The sequence below is a fragment of the Sander lucioperca genome, chromosome 3 (genome assembly GCF_008315115.2).
Source record: "Sander lucioperca isolate FBNREF2018 chromosome 3, SLUC_FBN_1.2, whole genome shotgun sequence".
Taxonomy (NCBI): Eukaryota; Metazoa; Chordata; class Actinopteri; order Perciformes; family Percidae; genus Sander; species Sander lucioperca.
In genome coordinates, this window is record NC_050175.1 from 42460681 (window position 1) to 42473190 (window position 12510).

General features: G+C 39.5%; 1 protein-coding gene across 2 annotated transcripts; it reads left to right on the top strand.

Moving 5' to 3' along the window:
* The first annotated feature begins 1710 nt into the window (after positions 1 to 1710).
* LOC116040273 (membrane progestin receptor gamma-B-like) lies at positions 1711 to 11797 on the top strand. Of its 2 annotated transcripts, XM_035999785.1 has the most exons (8): positions 1711 to 1967; positions 2714 to 2841; positions 5777 to 5982; positions 7621 to 7747; positions 8594 to 8638; positions 9188 to 9284; positions 9775 to 9919; positions 11323 to 11797. In XM_035999785.1, the coding sequence occupies exons 1-8, from the start codon at positions 1914 to 1916 to the stop codon at positions 11601 to 11603; spliced, it is 1083 nt and encodes a 360-aa protein (XP_035855678.1). In that variant the 5' UTR covers positions 1711 to 1913; the 3' UTR covers positions 11604 to 11797. The 2 variants fall into 2 exon arrangements, with proteins under 2 accessions (XP_035855678.1, XP_035855679.1); XM_035999786.1 differs by lacking the exon at positions 8594 to 8638.
* Positions 11798 to 12510: the final 713 nt, after the last annotated feature.

Here is a 12510-nt window from a genome sequence, read left to right on the forward strand (position 1 = left end):
GGGGTTAGGCGAACATAGGGCCTAATTTTGGAAAAAATCTTAGAAATGTGGGAACATAGGGCTGTGGGAACATAGGCACGCTCCCGTTCAGTTACTCACCAAAGGAAGTGTGGTGAGTATAGATGGTACCACCAAAAATGAAAATTGAAAATAAAAATAAAAATTCAATTTTAACATAACTATAAAACTAAGAGGGTATGTAATCTGTTCATCTCAACAGAGACCCCTGTGATTCCCCTCTCATTGTATATTTTGTTTGTTTTTTCACCATATTCCTACAAATAACTTTGTTGTTGTTGCTTGACCTTGTTTTCTGTGCTTTTGGCTCTCTCTTGGGGCATAAGCCTCTGCACTTGACTTTGTTTAAACTGTTGCCACTGGAAGTCTTAATGACTTACCTATAAACTAACTGACTCAAAGCTAACCAAACTAACTTCCAGTCAGATGGGCATCACCTGTTTGTTTATTTTCTTTGGCTCTAAAGCTGTGGTGTTGCTCTGACTGCAGCTCTGCTCCTCTGAGAGACAGAGCTGAATGAGTTCCCAAGGTGCTCTGCTGTACTACATGTGATTAGTTCATCACACTTTCACAGCTGGTCTGACTGCACAACATGGTGGATTACTGAAAGTGGTTTCACTGAAAACATGGTTGATGGTTTGGAGATGTGCTTGAATTTAGAGCTGACTTCTTTGGCGTAACAAAATCGAAAAGTTTAAAGAAACATTGTGACAAATTAAACATACTTGGTCTGGATTCATTTGAATGGACTTGTAAACAGAAGCTTGATACTGAAGATTAGGCATTTCAGAGTCATTTGGGTGTTCCATCAAGCCTTTGGGATAAAGCATTAACTTGTCTTTTGTGTTTAAATTTAAGCAAGCATGACGCTCTGTTATAGATTACTGAGCTCAAAACAAAACAGCTTTTGTACACTCTAAAGTGATGTCACCAAAGTAAAAATATATCATAACAAAATAATTGTAATAGACTTTTCTTTTTTTCTTTGTAACATGTGCAAACTGTCAAACAAACCACAAACATCTCCTGCTTTTCCACTTCCTAATTCTGCAGTGGCAGTGAGACGTGTTTGCTTTCATTGCTCTAGAGTTTAAACAAGATAACAGGCCTGCAGGGCTCGGCCTGGGCCCAGCCGTATTTGCTGGGTGTGACGGCTGCCGGCGGTCTGTGTGGGCAGTTGGTGACATGTCCGTTTAACCAGGAGAGGAGCAAGAAAGTGGCATGAAAGGAACTCTGTTGACTTTTCTGCCAGACCGATTTACACCCTTCATTCATGATGTCACACCTTATCTGGACCGGCTGAAACTCAGATAGCACTTGTTATGTAGCGTTGAGCTGAGCTACTCGTCTGCTGCACAGTTTCTGGCAGGAAAATGGCTGAAAAAATTACCTTCAGTTACATTATTGTCAATCACAGCTGATGGGCAATTCTTTCTTTTTTTTTACTGAAACCTGGCTTACTGGCTTGACTGTTGTCTCTGATGTGGCCACGCAATTACAAAAAGAAAAGCTTTGTTGTGGAAACAGCAGTCAGGGTGAAAAAGAATGAATGCAAGGTTTTGATCTTGAAAAACTTGTCTTCCTCTACGTGTGTGTGTGTGTGTGTGTGTGTGTGTGTGTGTGTGTGTGTGTGTGTGTGTGTGTGTGTGTGTGTGTGAGTATACACCTGTGTGCACGTACTCTCCACCTCCAGAGAGACAGCAGCAGGAGGAGCAGGAGGAGTGGCACAGGTACACTGGATATTCTCGCTAGGTTTGAAGAGGGAGGAGATGAAGGGGAGAAACCTTGAGGGCAACATAGCAACACAAACCTTATAAAGAAGGAGGCACACCCTCACCAGCGGCCTCAGCTCCCCTCCTGAACAGCAGCAGCAGCAGCAGCAGCAGCCAGCAGCCATGCTCAGCCTCATCAAATTACCACGAGTCTTCACCATCAATCAAGTGCCCAAAGTAAGTTCTTCTTCGCTGTATCTTTACTGGACATTTCAGCTTTCACACAGTCAGACTGAGCTGGACTCAGAAGGAGGTTGACTGTTGGTTAGGTAAATACGGTATAAAATAACAAAATGGAGAAAACTTTAAGTCAAGAGTGTAAAAAAAGTTTGTTCATTTTGCTCACAGTCATACTTTGACTTATTTACACTTTTCATGTTTCACTTTATGAAAAAAAAAAGATTGATCCTCATCACAGTGTAGTATATACGGACAGGAGCTGTAAGTAGTTAGCAAAGGGTAATTTATCCTTTTTAGATTTTTAGAAGCCGGTGAAAGTTTCCAGTATTTCACAAGAACTAGTCTTGCTTTGACAGACTCTCCTCCAAAGTGTGCTGGAGGAGAGTCTGGGTACTCCACATCACATTCGGGGATGGGAGGAAAACATGCCCAAGGCAACAGATATCCGGCCTAAATGAGTGAAATCCGGCGGAGCCATCCCAGAAGTGGAACGTCAAGGATATAGACTACCCAAGAACAAACATGACCATTTTCTTATACCTTTAATTATATTGTGACCCCTCAGATTTATCTTGGGACACCTTGGGGGGATCCTGAGAAACATGCAACACTTGGTCCACTAAGAATAACCTTGTGTGGTGTATTTTGTTGTTTGTTGAGAGACTTCTTTTGCCTCCAGAGCCGGAGAAAAATACAAAGTTGTCAAACTGGCTGAGGACTAACCAAGAGTTTTCTTTCTCAAGGTTTTCCATGAGGACAGCATAATCTCTGGCTACCGACACCCCTGCAGCTCTGCCACTGACTGCATCCTGAGCCTCTTCCAGCTGACCAATGAGACGCTCAACATCTGGACTCACTTTTTGCCTACCTGGTACAGCTGACAATTGTTATTTTTTTCTGCAGTGCATCGCAAGATTTAAGGTTCTTAAACGTATTTTCTACCTGTCATGTGTGTCGTAGACTGACAACACAAAGTGATACACCTGAGGGCACTTTCAGTTGTTTTTGTTTTCATAACAGCCACAAGGTGTTCTTTGTCCTGCTCAAAGGAAAAAGGAATCTTGCACAGCTTGTAGAACCTGTAGGTCAGAGTAATCCAGAATACGATTGTGTGGTTTTATAGACTTTATAGACATTTTCTGAATTCTATTCTATTATACTGAATCTACCTACTATCACTCAAAGACTAAGGGTTAATTATATCAGTTCTGGCACATTACTGACTAAAGACTATCATTCAATTTATCCAGAGTTACAATATCTGTTTGCTTAATATTCACAGTATCTGTCAGTGAATACATCCCAGTGTATATTTATTACCAAAAATGCACTCTTCAAGGAGTTAAATAGATGCCAGGAGAGCAGTGCCCTTAACATAGTAATAAAATCGTTGTGGAAACTGTAGAGCAACACACAGTGTGTGCCAAATCACTCACGGGACTCACAAACTCAACGATTATGAGAAGGATTACACAGACAGATTTGTTTTAAAGTCAGACATCCTGGCAACCATGTCTATAGACCTCCTCCCTGTCAATGGCCTTTTACTGTACAGTATGTGCAACAGGACTCTCATAATCAGTCCTAGCAGCTACAGTAGTGACAACAGAACTAAACACTTGTTGGCTCAACTTAATTTAAAAAAGTTTGTCTACCCTAAAACTTTCAAGTTATCTGAACAAAAGAGTTAGAGTTAATGTTAACATTCAATGTTTGATGAAACAAACAGTAGAATGTCTTAAACTGAGTTGACAAAAAAACTAGCTGGCCCTAAAATTGATGGAACTCAAGAAGTCTTTGCAGCTAGTTGCCTTAGGGTTAGGGTAAGGGTTATTTCTTAGAGTTTTCTCAGCTTTTGTTATAGTGTATTGAGATAGTTGCAACACCTGTAGGTGCAGACAGATAGGCTAAAAAGCTGAAGAGGAAGATAGATAGCAAGTGAAAGAATGATAATAATTTCCATATCTGTCTACTGCACCTCATAACACAGTCTTACTAACTGGAGCTCCATAAAAGCAACATTTTGGCTCCTCAGCTTCCTCCCCAAGTTTAGTGTCTCCTCTCTATTTAACAAACACTGCATCACAATCTATCCAAGACTCAACTGATGCAATTTTTTTATTATATGCATATGTGTGTTTTTAGGTCTCATAATTCAAAGTTACTACAGAGGCTGCTGGTCCCATGATTCACGCTGCACTTCCTCCCTGCTGTGTGTGTGTGTGTGTGTGTGTGTGTGTGTTGAGCTTATGCTAAGGCCACATGGGTATTTGTGTCTTGGGGCTCAGCGGAGACCTACAGTCACGCCGGTATTAATGAGCAGATCTGTGCTCGAGGCTTTCATATGAGTTGCCTCTATTAGTTAACTGCTCAGTGACGGGGAAAAGCACAAATAATGTTGATTTGTTAATGAGATGCACTGAGACGTGGAAAACGAATGCACAAGGCAAACTATAGCCTCCTTCTAAGATTGAGGTTTTTGTATAGAACTGTTAGCTGTTATGGAACTGACAGACAAATGCAGGATTTAATTGAGTTATACTTAATCATGAACATCTTGGTTTTGACTATATATATATATATATATATATATATATATATATATATATATATATATATATATATATATATATATGTCTGATGTTGTTGGGCATTCTGTTTAAGTTTTAAGTCTGCTAGAGAAAGTAATTATACATTTTACAGGAGGTTTATATTATACATCTGTTATTTTGTAGTTTTGCTCAGCCGCTCTCTCTCTGACTGGCTTAATGGTTTAGCTGATTCAGTGTTCCAGTTTGTTTGGGTTAGTTAAATAATAGGAAATACATTTACTTGCTTTCTTGCTGAAACTTAAATGAAGAGATGGATACCACTCTCTGTGCATGAAATATAAGCTAGAGCTGGGAGGCAGTTAGCTTAGCTTAGCATAAAGACTGGAAGCAAGGGAAACAGCTAGCATGGCTCTCTCCAATTAACATGTTGTATTTTCTATCTGAAACGTAAAAATGGCAAGTTGTGGTTATATGGGAAGTTAGGTGCTGTAACTATGATGTTCAAATAATATACAAAATGTTCATCTACTCCTTCATTATCTCATATATGTGTAAATATTCCAGCGATACTACTAGTGATACTACTTCAGTGTAACGGATAATTATCATGAATGAATAATCATTCATGTAGTAAAAAGAGAAACTGATCAGTTGTGTGCTTATTTTAGCTTTGGCTGCGAGAACATTAACTACTTTCTAATGTTACGTACTTTGTCCATTTTTACATCTTAATAAGTTCATGCCACTAGATGTATAAAGTCACAATTGTCCCACTGAACAGTGTTTGCTTCTCTATTCACATGTAACATTGTTACCATTTTTAAAGACAGTGAATGACTTTCTCTCTCATTCACTCGCTCAAAGGGTAGAGGCTACATACCTCCTCTTGGCTGTAGAAATCTACGGTTGGGTGACAAATTAAGGAAAAAAAACAAGCTCCAAAATCTCTCATACGTGTGACTGTGAAGGCCATGTGATTCACATAATAAACCATTCAGTGGCCCCTCATGTCCTGTATGGAAGTATCTGCTCATGTTATGTTTCTCCACTCATTTACACAGGTTTTTCCTTTCATATGTCAGTCCTCTGTATGTTTGGACACACTTTTTGTATTATGTATGATGCCAATTGCTTGATCAAGCTCCAAAACTAAGTGATTTGAAATTACATTTAGTTGGGACTAAAGACACACACAAAAATCAGTGCTGCTGCATCCAATCTAATTAACTTAATGTGACCCGTTTCTCCTGGCAGGTACTTCCTATGGAAAGTAGTGACAGTGGTGCTGATGCAGACAGCATGGCAGGACTCCTTCATCTGGCCTCTTGTGATCTTCCTGCTCACCTGCTGCATTTATCCGCTGGCGTCGAGCTGTGCTCACACCTTCAGCAGCATGTCGACGCGGGCACGCCACATCTGCTTCTTCTTCGACTATGGTGCCCTCAGTCTCTACAGCCTGGGTAAGTGTTTGTTCACTGTCACTCTGTCCATGGTTCTGTTTCATAAGCTTTAATGTTCAGTTTTAGGTACTGATTGAAGTTAGTGGTGGTGTTGTTTTGGAGTATATCAACAGGTGTTTGTAACATTCTGTCCAGTGGCGTAAGGTAGTAATGATGGGCCCCAGTGCAGGCTTTTATAACGGGCCCTAGTGCACGCTAGTTACTACTTATGAAATACAATCACACACACACACACACACACACACACACACACACACACACACACCGATCCGATTTAAGTGCCTTGAAGTTGCGTGGGTTCTATAGACCCTTTGCAAACACGTGACCACGACCAGGTGACGACGCCATGATGGACGGCGGAAGCACAGGCTAAACACTAGTAGACAAGCAGAAAGTTTCATAGTTTCAATCAGTTTGAAATACATAACACTAAATAAACTGTATTTATGGCTTTATGGGTTCTTCTATTGAACAACAAGTTGTCGTGCCGTTATCGGTTGAGGTAGGCCATCTGGTAGGTGCTCACAAAGAGCAGTATTTGGAGAAGTTGGAGATAGCAGGATTAGATACCGACCCTTAATTCTTTCTCTCTCTGTTTTCACGGACCTCATTAAATCACAGAGTGCCCGACTTCAGTCCACACGATCTGTACCACTATGTGGTAAACGGGGTATCCCCATATACTGGTGCTGATCTGTACCACTATGTGGTAAACGGGGTATCCCCATATACTGGTGCTGATCTCAAAGCTTTTAAAAGTCTGGATGTTTACCAGTTCTTTGTAGCTGGCTGGGTTACAGGTCGCAATGCTACGCTAACGGCGGGGGGAGGAACCTCATAATGGCAAATATAAGACATCAATCTTGTCAGCTAGGTGAAGTAGGAGCTCCGCAGACCCATAATTAACTCTTTTTTTTTTGGCCTTTTTGAAGCTAGTTTCCGTGCCATGTCATCTTTAATTTAACCGATATTTTTTGTATGTGTGTTAAGTTAAATGATCAAGGGAACGGCTTTCTTTTTTGGATATGTAGCTGGGTCAGTGAATAACCGATGTTAGCTAGTTATGTGGGTCATCATCGGGTTGGTCCTGTTAGCAGGAACAGCTGGTTAGCATGGCAGCTAGCTAGCTGGTTGAAGATAATTTTATTTATCACTCATTTAAAACAGAAAGGCAAAACATACACATGCTTGTGTTGGTGAGGATTACTCTGCAGATTGAGAACATGAGAACACATTCACAATCATGTGAAAACATACGAGTTTAGCTTGCCGTCCGTCTACAGCATAGCTCTTCCGCCGTCCGTCATGGCGTTCATAATTCGCGCGAGTGGAGCGTGACGTCACGTACAAAGGGTCTATAATAACGCCTGTCTATGCCCCCACCTCTACCCTGTCTATGGGCCCTCCCACCCCATGGGCGGGCACAGTGCAACCGCACTTTCTATATATATATATATATATATATATATATATATGTGTGTGTGTGTGGTTGCACTGTTCATATATATATTGTATAGTGGTGGACAAATATCATAAATGATAATCCCTCAAACTAGAGTGTAAAGATACTTTTTCCTGAAATAAAATATACAGTTTTAAAGGTTTACCACTTTGCACTGTTGATGTGTTCCCATGCAGGTTCAGCAATCGTCTATTCAGCTTATGTTTTCCCGGACAAGTGGGTGAACAGCTTCTTCCATCACTGCTACGTCCCCATCGCTATGCTCAACACTGTCATCTGCACCGCTGTGGCCTGCTACTCCAGGTATGGTGAAAACATAAGCATGCATGTTGAAATGTTCTTATGCTAAATGTACATGCTAAACTTCAGCAAATCAACATTTAGTAGGTGTTAACATGCATGCTAACGTGTTAGCATATACTGTAACACACAGCATTCTCAAATCTCCAGTGTGTTTATTCAGTGTTGGTTTAACTTGTAAATAAGGATAATGTTATGTTGTAATCTAGCCCTGGTCCAGTTGTGGAAAACGTACTCAGATCTAAGTAAAAGTAGCAATACCACTGTGTAGAAATACTCCGTTAAGTAAGAATCCTGCATTCAAATTTATACTTAAGTAAAAGTACAAAAGTATTAGCATCAAAATATACTTAAAGTACAATAGTAAAAGTACTTATTATGCAGAATGCATACATATCATAATATATTTGTTGTATTATTATACTGAAAGTAACTAAAGGTATGAGATAAATGGAGTTGAGTATAAATTACAACATTTCTCTCTGACATGTAATAGAGTAGAAGTATAATGTAGCATAAAATGGAAATGCTCAAGTACAAGTACCTCAAAATTGTACTAAGTCCTGATCCATGGCAGCATTTTAGTGACTGGTCTCAAATATTTGTGATGTGCAATCTGAGTAACTGTGTGCGTTAAATCCTGCCAAACAGCCTGATCACTGTGGTTATAATATAAAGCTTGATGGGGGGCGTGGCTTCAGTAACCAGTCTGTAGCAATGCAGCCCTGTTCCATTTCACTTACAACAATCATCACACAGTTAGCACTGTTATCTCTTCATGTACTGGATTAATGTTGGCTCGGTGTAGCTAATGTATTGTACTTTCACTCATCTCTCCCCACTCCTCAGGCTTGGCTTACCATTTCTGCAATATAATTATGACACCGTAAAGAGGTAAAGACAATACATATGCTAAAAATCTGCTCCTCCTGTTCGCTTCACTATTCTATCTATTTTTGTTGTGCCTCGAATGATGGTAGCAATAGATAAATACAATCTCATCTTTTTAAAATGTGTGATTATTGGCATGTCTTCAGACAGACTTCATCCCATAAACATTGTTGACTTTCAAGAGTTGAGCAACTCTTTGTTTAATACAATGGGTGTTAGCTAAGTGTGACTATAGGGACCAGACCTCTTGGTTTACTCTAATTGTAGTTTCAGCTGGGCCGTTTAGAGTGGCAAAACATGTTCTGTAACAAGTGACTTTGACTCTAAGAACATCCAAAATGGATTAAGTGTTCTGCCACTATACAATATGTGCATGCCTAATAACTTTTTTTTTTTAACTCTTGTATAAGAATTTTGTAAGGTATACTATTTTTGTAAGTTTCCACATAGCTTCATCCATAGCTATAATACGTGTAACCATGAGGAATATTTAATGAATATAATTATTGTTTGTCATTATTGAAAATGACATCTTTCTTCTTGTTATTTCAGATTCCCTGAGAGCCAGGGTCCAAAGTTCAGCAAATTTCTCCGTGTTGTTGCCTTTGCCTATCCCTACCTGTTTGACAACATCCCTCTGTTCTACAGGGTAGGGCCATATCTGTGCACTTCACAAATGTCCTCACACAAGACACATCTGAAAAGATGTGTCTCCAGTGTGTGTCACAGATAACGTTCAATATATTGGATAGTGTTTTAAAACACAAATCTTTAACTGGAATGACTTTTCTGGTAAACAGCAAGGAACTAAAATAGAAAGTCATACATTTTTTAGGGCTCTGGTGCTCCATGCTTACACTTTCATATACATGACTTTTTGTTATTCTTCATGATGAGGGTTATTAGCATAGACTGTAAATATGAACAGCCTATGATATGATATATGATGTGAATCTGGTCCTGTTACAGTGGAAAAGTAAATAATTCACCCTGAGACTAGAACCACAGTTTCATGTTGCAAATCACCCGGCAGCTCCACTAACAGTTACTTAATAAAGAAGTTGATGCCTCCTTAAGAAATGTAAAGGTGATAAAAGTGGTAATAACGGAGCACTGTCATCTGTTAAATCTGTTCACAGGTGTTTCTGTGTGAAGGAGAGGGCTGTACAGACAATGATACCAACATCCTCCACTACAACCACATCGCCTTGGCTCTCCTCACAGGCTTTCTGTTTGCCACACATTTACCTGAGCGCCTGGCACCTGGCAGCTTCGACTACATAGGTAAGACTGATTTGAGGAGTAGCTTTTGTTGTTGTCATTAGCATATTAAGCTTTGGTTTGTTTGCCCAGTGTGTCAACCAGAACCCACCGAGAATTAACATCTGCTGTTCCCTAGAACTCTGAGGAGTGTTTCAGCATCTTTCAGCTAATTTGTTGCCTTGTCTTTGTTCTGTTTGATCCATTGTCACCACTCTTTATCAGTGTTGTTTCCAGTCACAGTAGTCAGCTGTTTTTAGCAAGAAAACCCCACTGCTCATAACCAAATGGCAGACAAAGTTAACAATTAGCTGGTGAACATAGTGGATATAGTGTTACATAGCAGTTACAGAGCCAAATATTTCCCTCAAGAGTAGGTTGAGACTAAAACAGAGCTAATAGGAGAGTACTACAGTATATAAATTAAAATTAAATATTGCTTCATATCTGGTGGATGTGTAAATGAGATAGTGTTTGCTAACAAGTCATATCAACTTAAAAGGCAATGATGACATGTCAGTGTTGTGTTTACAGCTTTTTTCCATGTCATAGTTAAAGCAGGTGTAAATGATAAATGCACAGTATATCTACCTCTGTATTATTATTCTTTTAATATTTTATTTACTGTTCATTGGACCATTTACCAACTTCTGCATTTTTAAGTGGCAGTAGATTTTTGAGAAGTCTTAGGTTTTATAGCCTACTGTAAATACAGTCAGTAATGTTGCAATAGTGGTGATACTGATTTTACGTGCAGTTTCATTTCCTTACATATCCCTTTCTCACAAGCTTGTCTCAAATGAGTTTAAAGACAACATAGTACTTAAATGTAACAACATGAAGTGTGTAATGTGGGAGCAGAGCAAAGCCCAAGATTCAGAAGAGATCTAAGAGACTACAGTAATATGCATGTATCACAGGCTACTACTCATTATATGCAAGGAAACATTTGGGAAAAGTCAAAGATGACTAAAAAACGTATGCTTATATAAAACATTTGTTTTAAACTTGTATAATTCTCTCTTTTTTTTTAAAGTATGAAACCAATTTAAAAAGTGGATTGAGTGAAAAGTTATGCCATAATGATGCATTCATGTGCAATTTACTGATCTAAAGTCAGCTTTTTTACAGCTCCCTGTCAAATGTCACATTTAAGATCTTAAAAAACTTAAATATGTTGTCAAACTTTGTGAAACACAGGATTCACTTATACACATACTTTAAATGTATTCTCATTGTGTTAAACATTGTAAAGTAAAGCTAATGCATAACCACCTCCACATTTTTTCATTCTGTTGAAATCAGTTGGCACTCAAGTGACTCATTTGCTCAGTGGTGAGGGCTTTGAAATGTACAACTACTGTTTCTACTGTGACATGTCACTGTGCTGCCTTGGCTCAAACACGACTCGACTGCTCCCTCTGCAGGTCACAGCCATCAACTCTTCCATGTGTGCGGCATCCTCGGCACCCACTTGCAGATGAAGGCCATGGAACAGGACATGGTAACCCGGCGCCCCTGGCTCCTTGAACACTCCATACCCATTACCTTTGCCAACTCAGTGGGTGCAGCGCTGCTTTGTGTGGTGGTAAATTTGACTATCATCATCCTCTACAGTCTACCTCTCCTCTCTGCTCCAGTCCATCAAGAAAAGAAACATGATAAAGGTCCAAGGAAAGCCTCAGCCAAGGTCTGCCCCTGCTACTAAACCTTCGGCTTCAAGTCACGGCTGAGAGATTCCGGCTGGTTACAAGACATACAGTATGGACATGTGAAAAGAATGCAATATGGGTGATTTTGAAGAACACAGCTATGAGGAACTGACATAATCATAACTTTCAGTCGGCATTAAACTCATGGTGGGATCCGGCCTTCAGACAACACTGGGATTACTGCTATTACGTGTAGGTAAACTGAAAACAAGGGTGTTAGTTGCACAAGCATACAATGGAAATATAACAAAATGGTTGCCATAATATGTAATTAATCTAAATGTTTCTGAGGAAACTGTTTCCTACAAAAAGCTACAAATGTAGCACGTTAGCTACATTATGAGTGCAGTGCTGTAAATGTGTATAAAATACTTTTTTGTTATATTCTCTGATTTCCACCCGTGGGTTAAGAAGACACTGTCAGCTGCAGGGAACAAATATATATCCAATTCAAAATGCTAGTTTCACTGTCAATTTCAAATTGTAGTGCTGCATTTCAGTGGTGTAGTCTAATGTATTGTAGTGGGTATACTGTACTGTATATAAATATATTGGCCTATATATGGGCCAGAATCTGCCTTTGGGGGAGGGGGGCATATCATAGTGGGGGTCTGGGTGTTATTTTGAGCGTCAAAGACTTCATTTCCTGCATTCAGATAACGTTTATTCACCAATTTACAGTGGAAATACCTTTATTTAGCCTATGCGAAGAAGAAAAACACAGATGATAATTCAAAATATATCAAAAATATAATGGAAAGTATGTTGTTGTGTGTCATTGGGCATTTTTAAGAGGGTGCTTTCTTTTTTTTAAGATTATTTTTTGGGCATTTGTAGGCCTTTATTGACAGGACAGATGAATAAATGAAAGGGGAGAGAGAGGGGGAATGACATGCAGCAAAG

Bases quoted from the DNA above. Each gene is read 5' to 3' on its own strand.
- LOC116040273 (XM_035999785.1), top strand. From the start codon at position 1,914: ATGCTCAGCCTCATCAAATTACCACGAGTCTTCACCATCAATCAAGTG. The intron at 1,968-2,713 runs GTAAGTTCTTCT...TTCTTTCTCAAG, and splicing joins CCATCAATCAAGTGCCCAAA to GTTTTCCATGAGGACAGCAT. The intron at 2,842-5,776 runs GTACAGCTGACA...TTCTCCTGGCAG, and splicing joins ACTCACTTTTTGCCTACCTG to GTACTTCCTATGGAAAGTAG.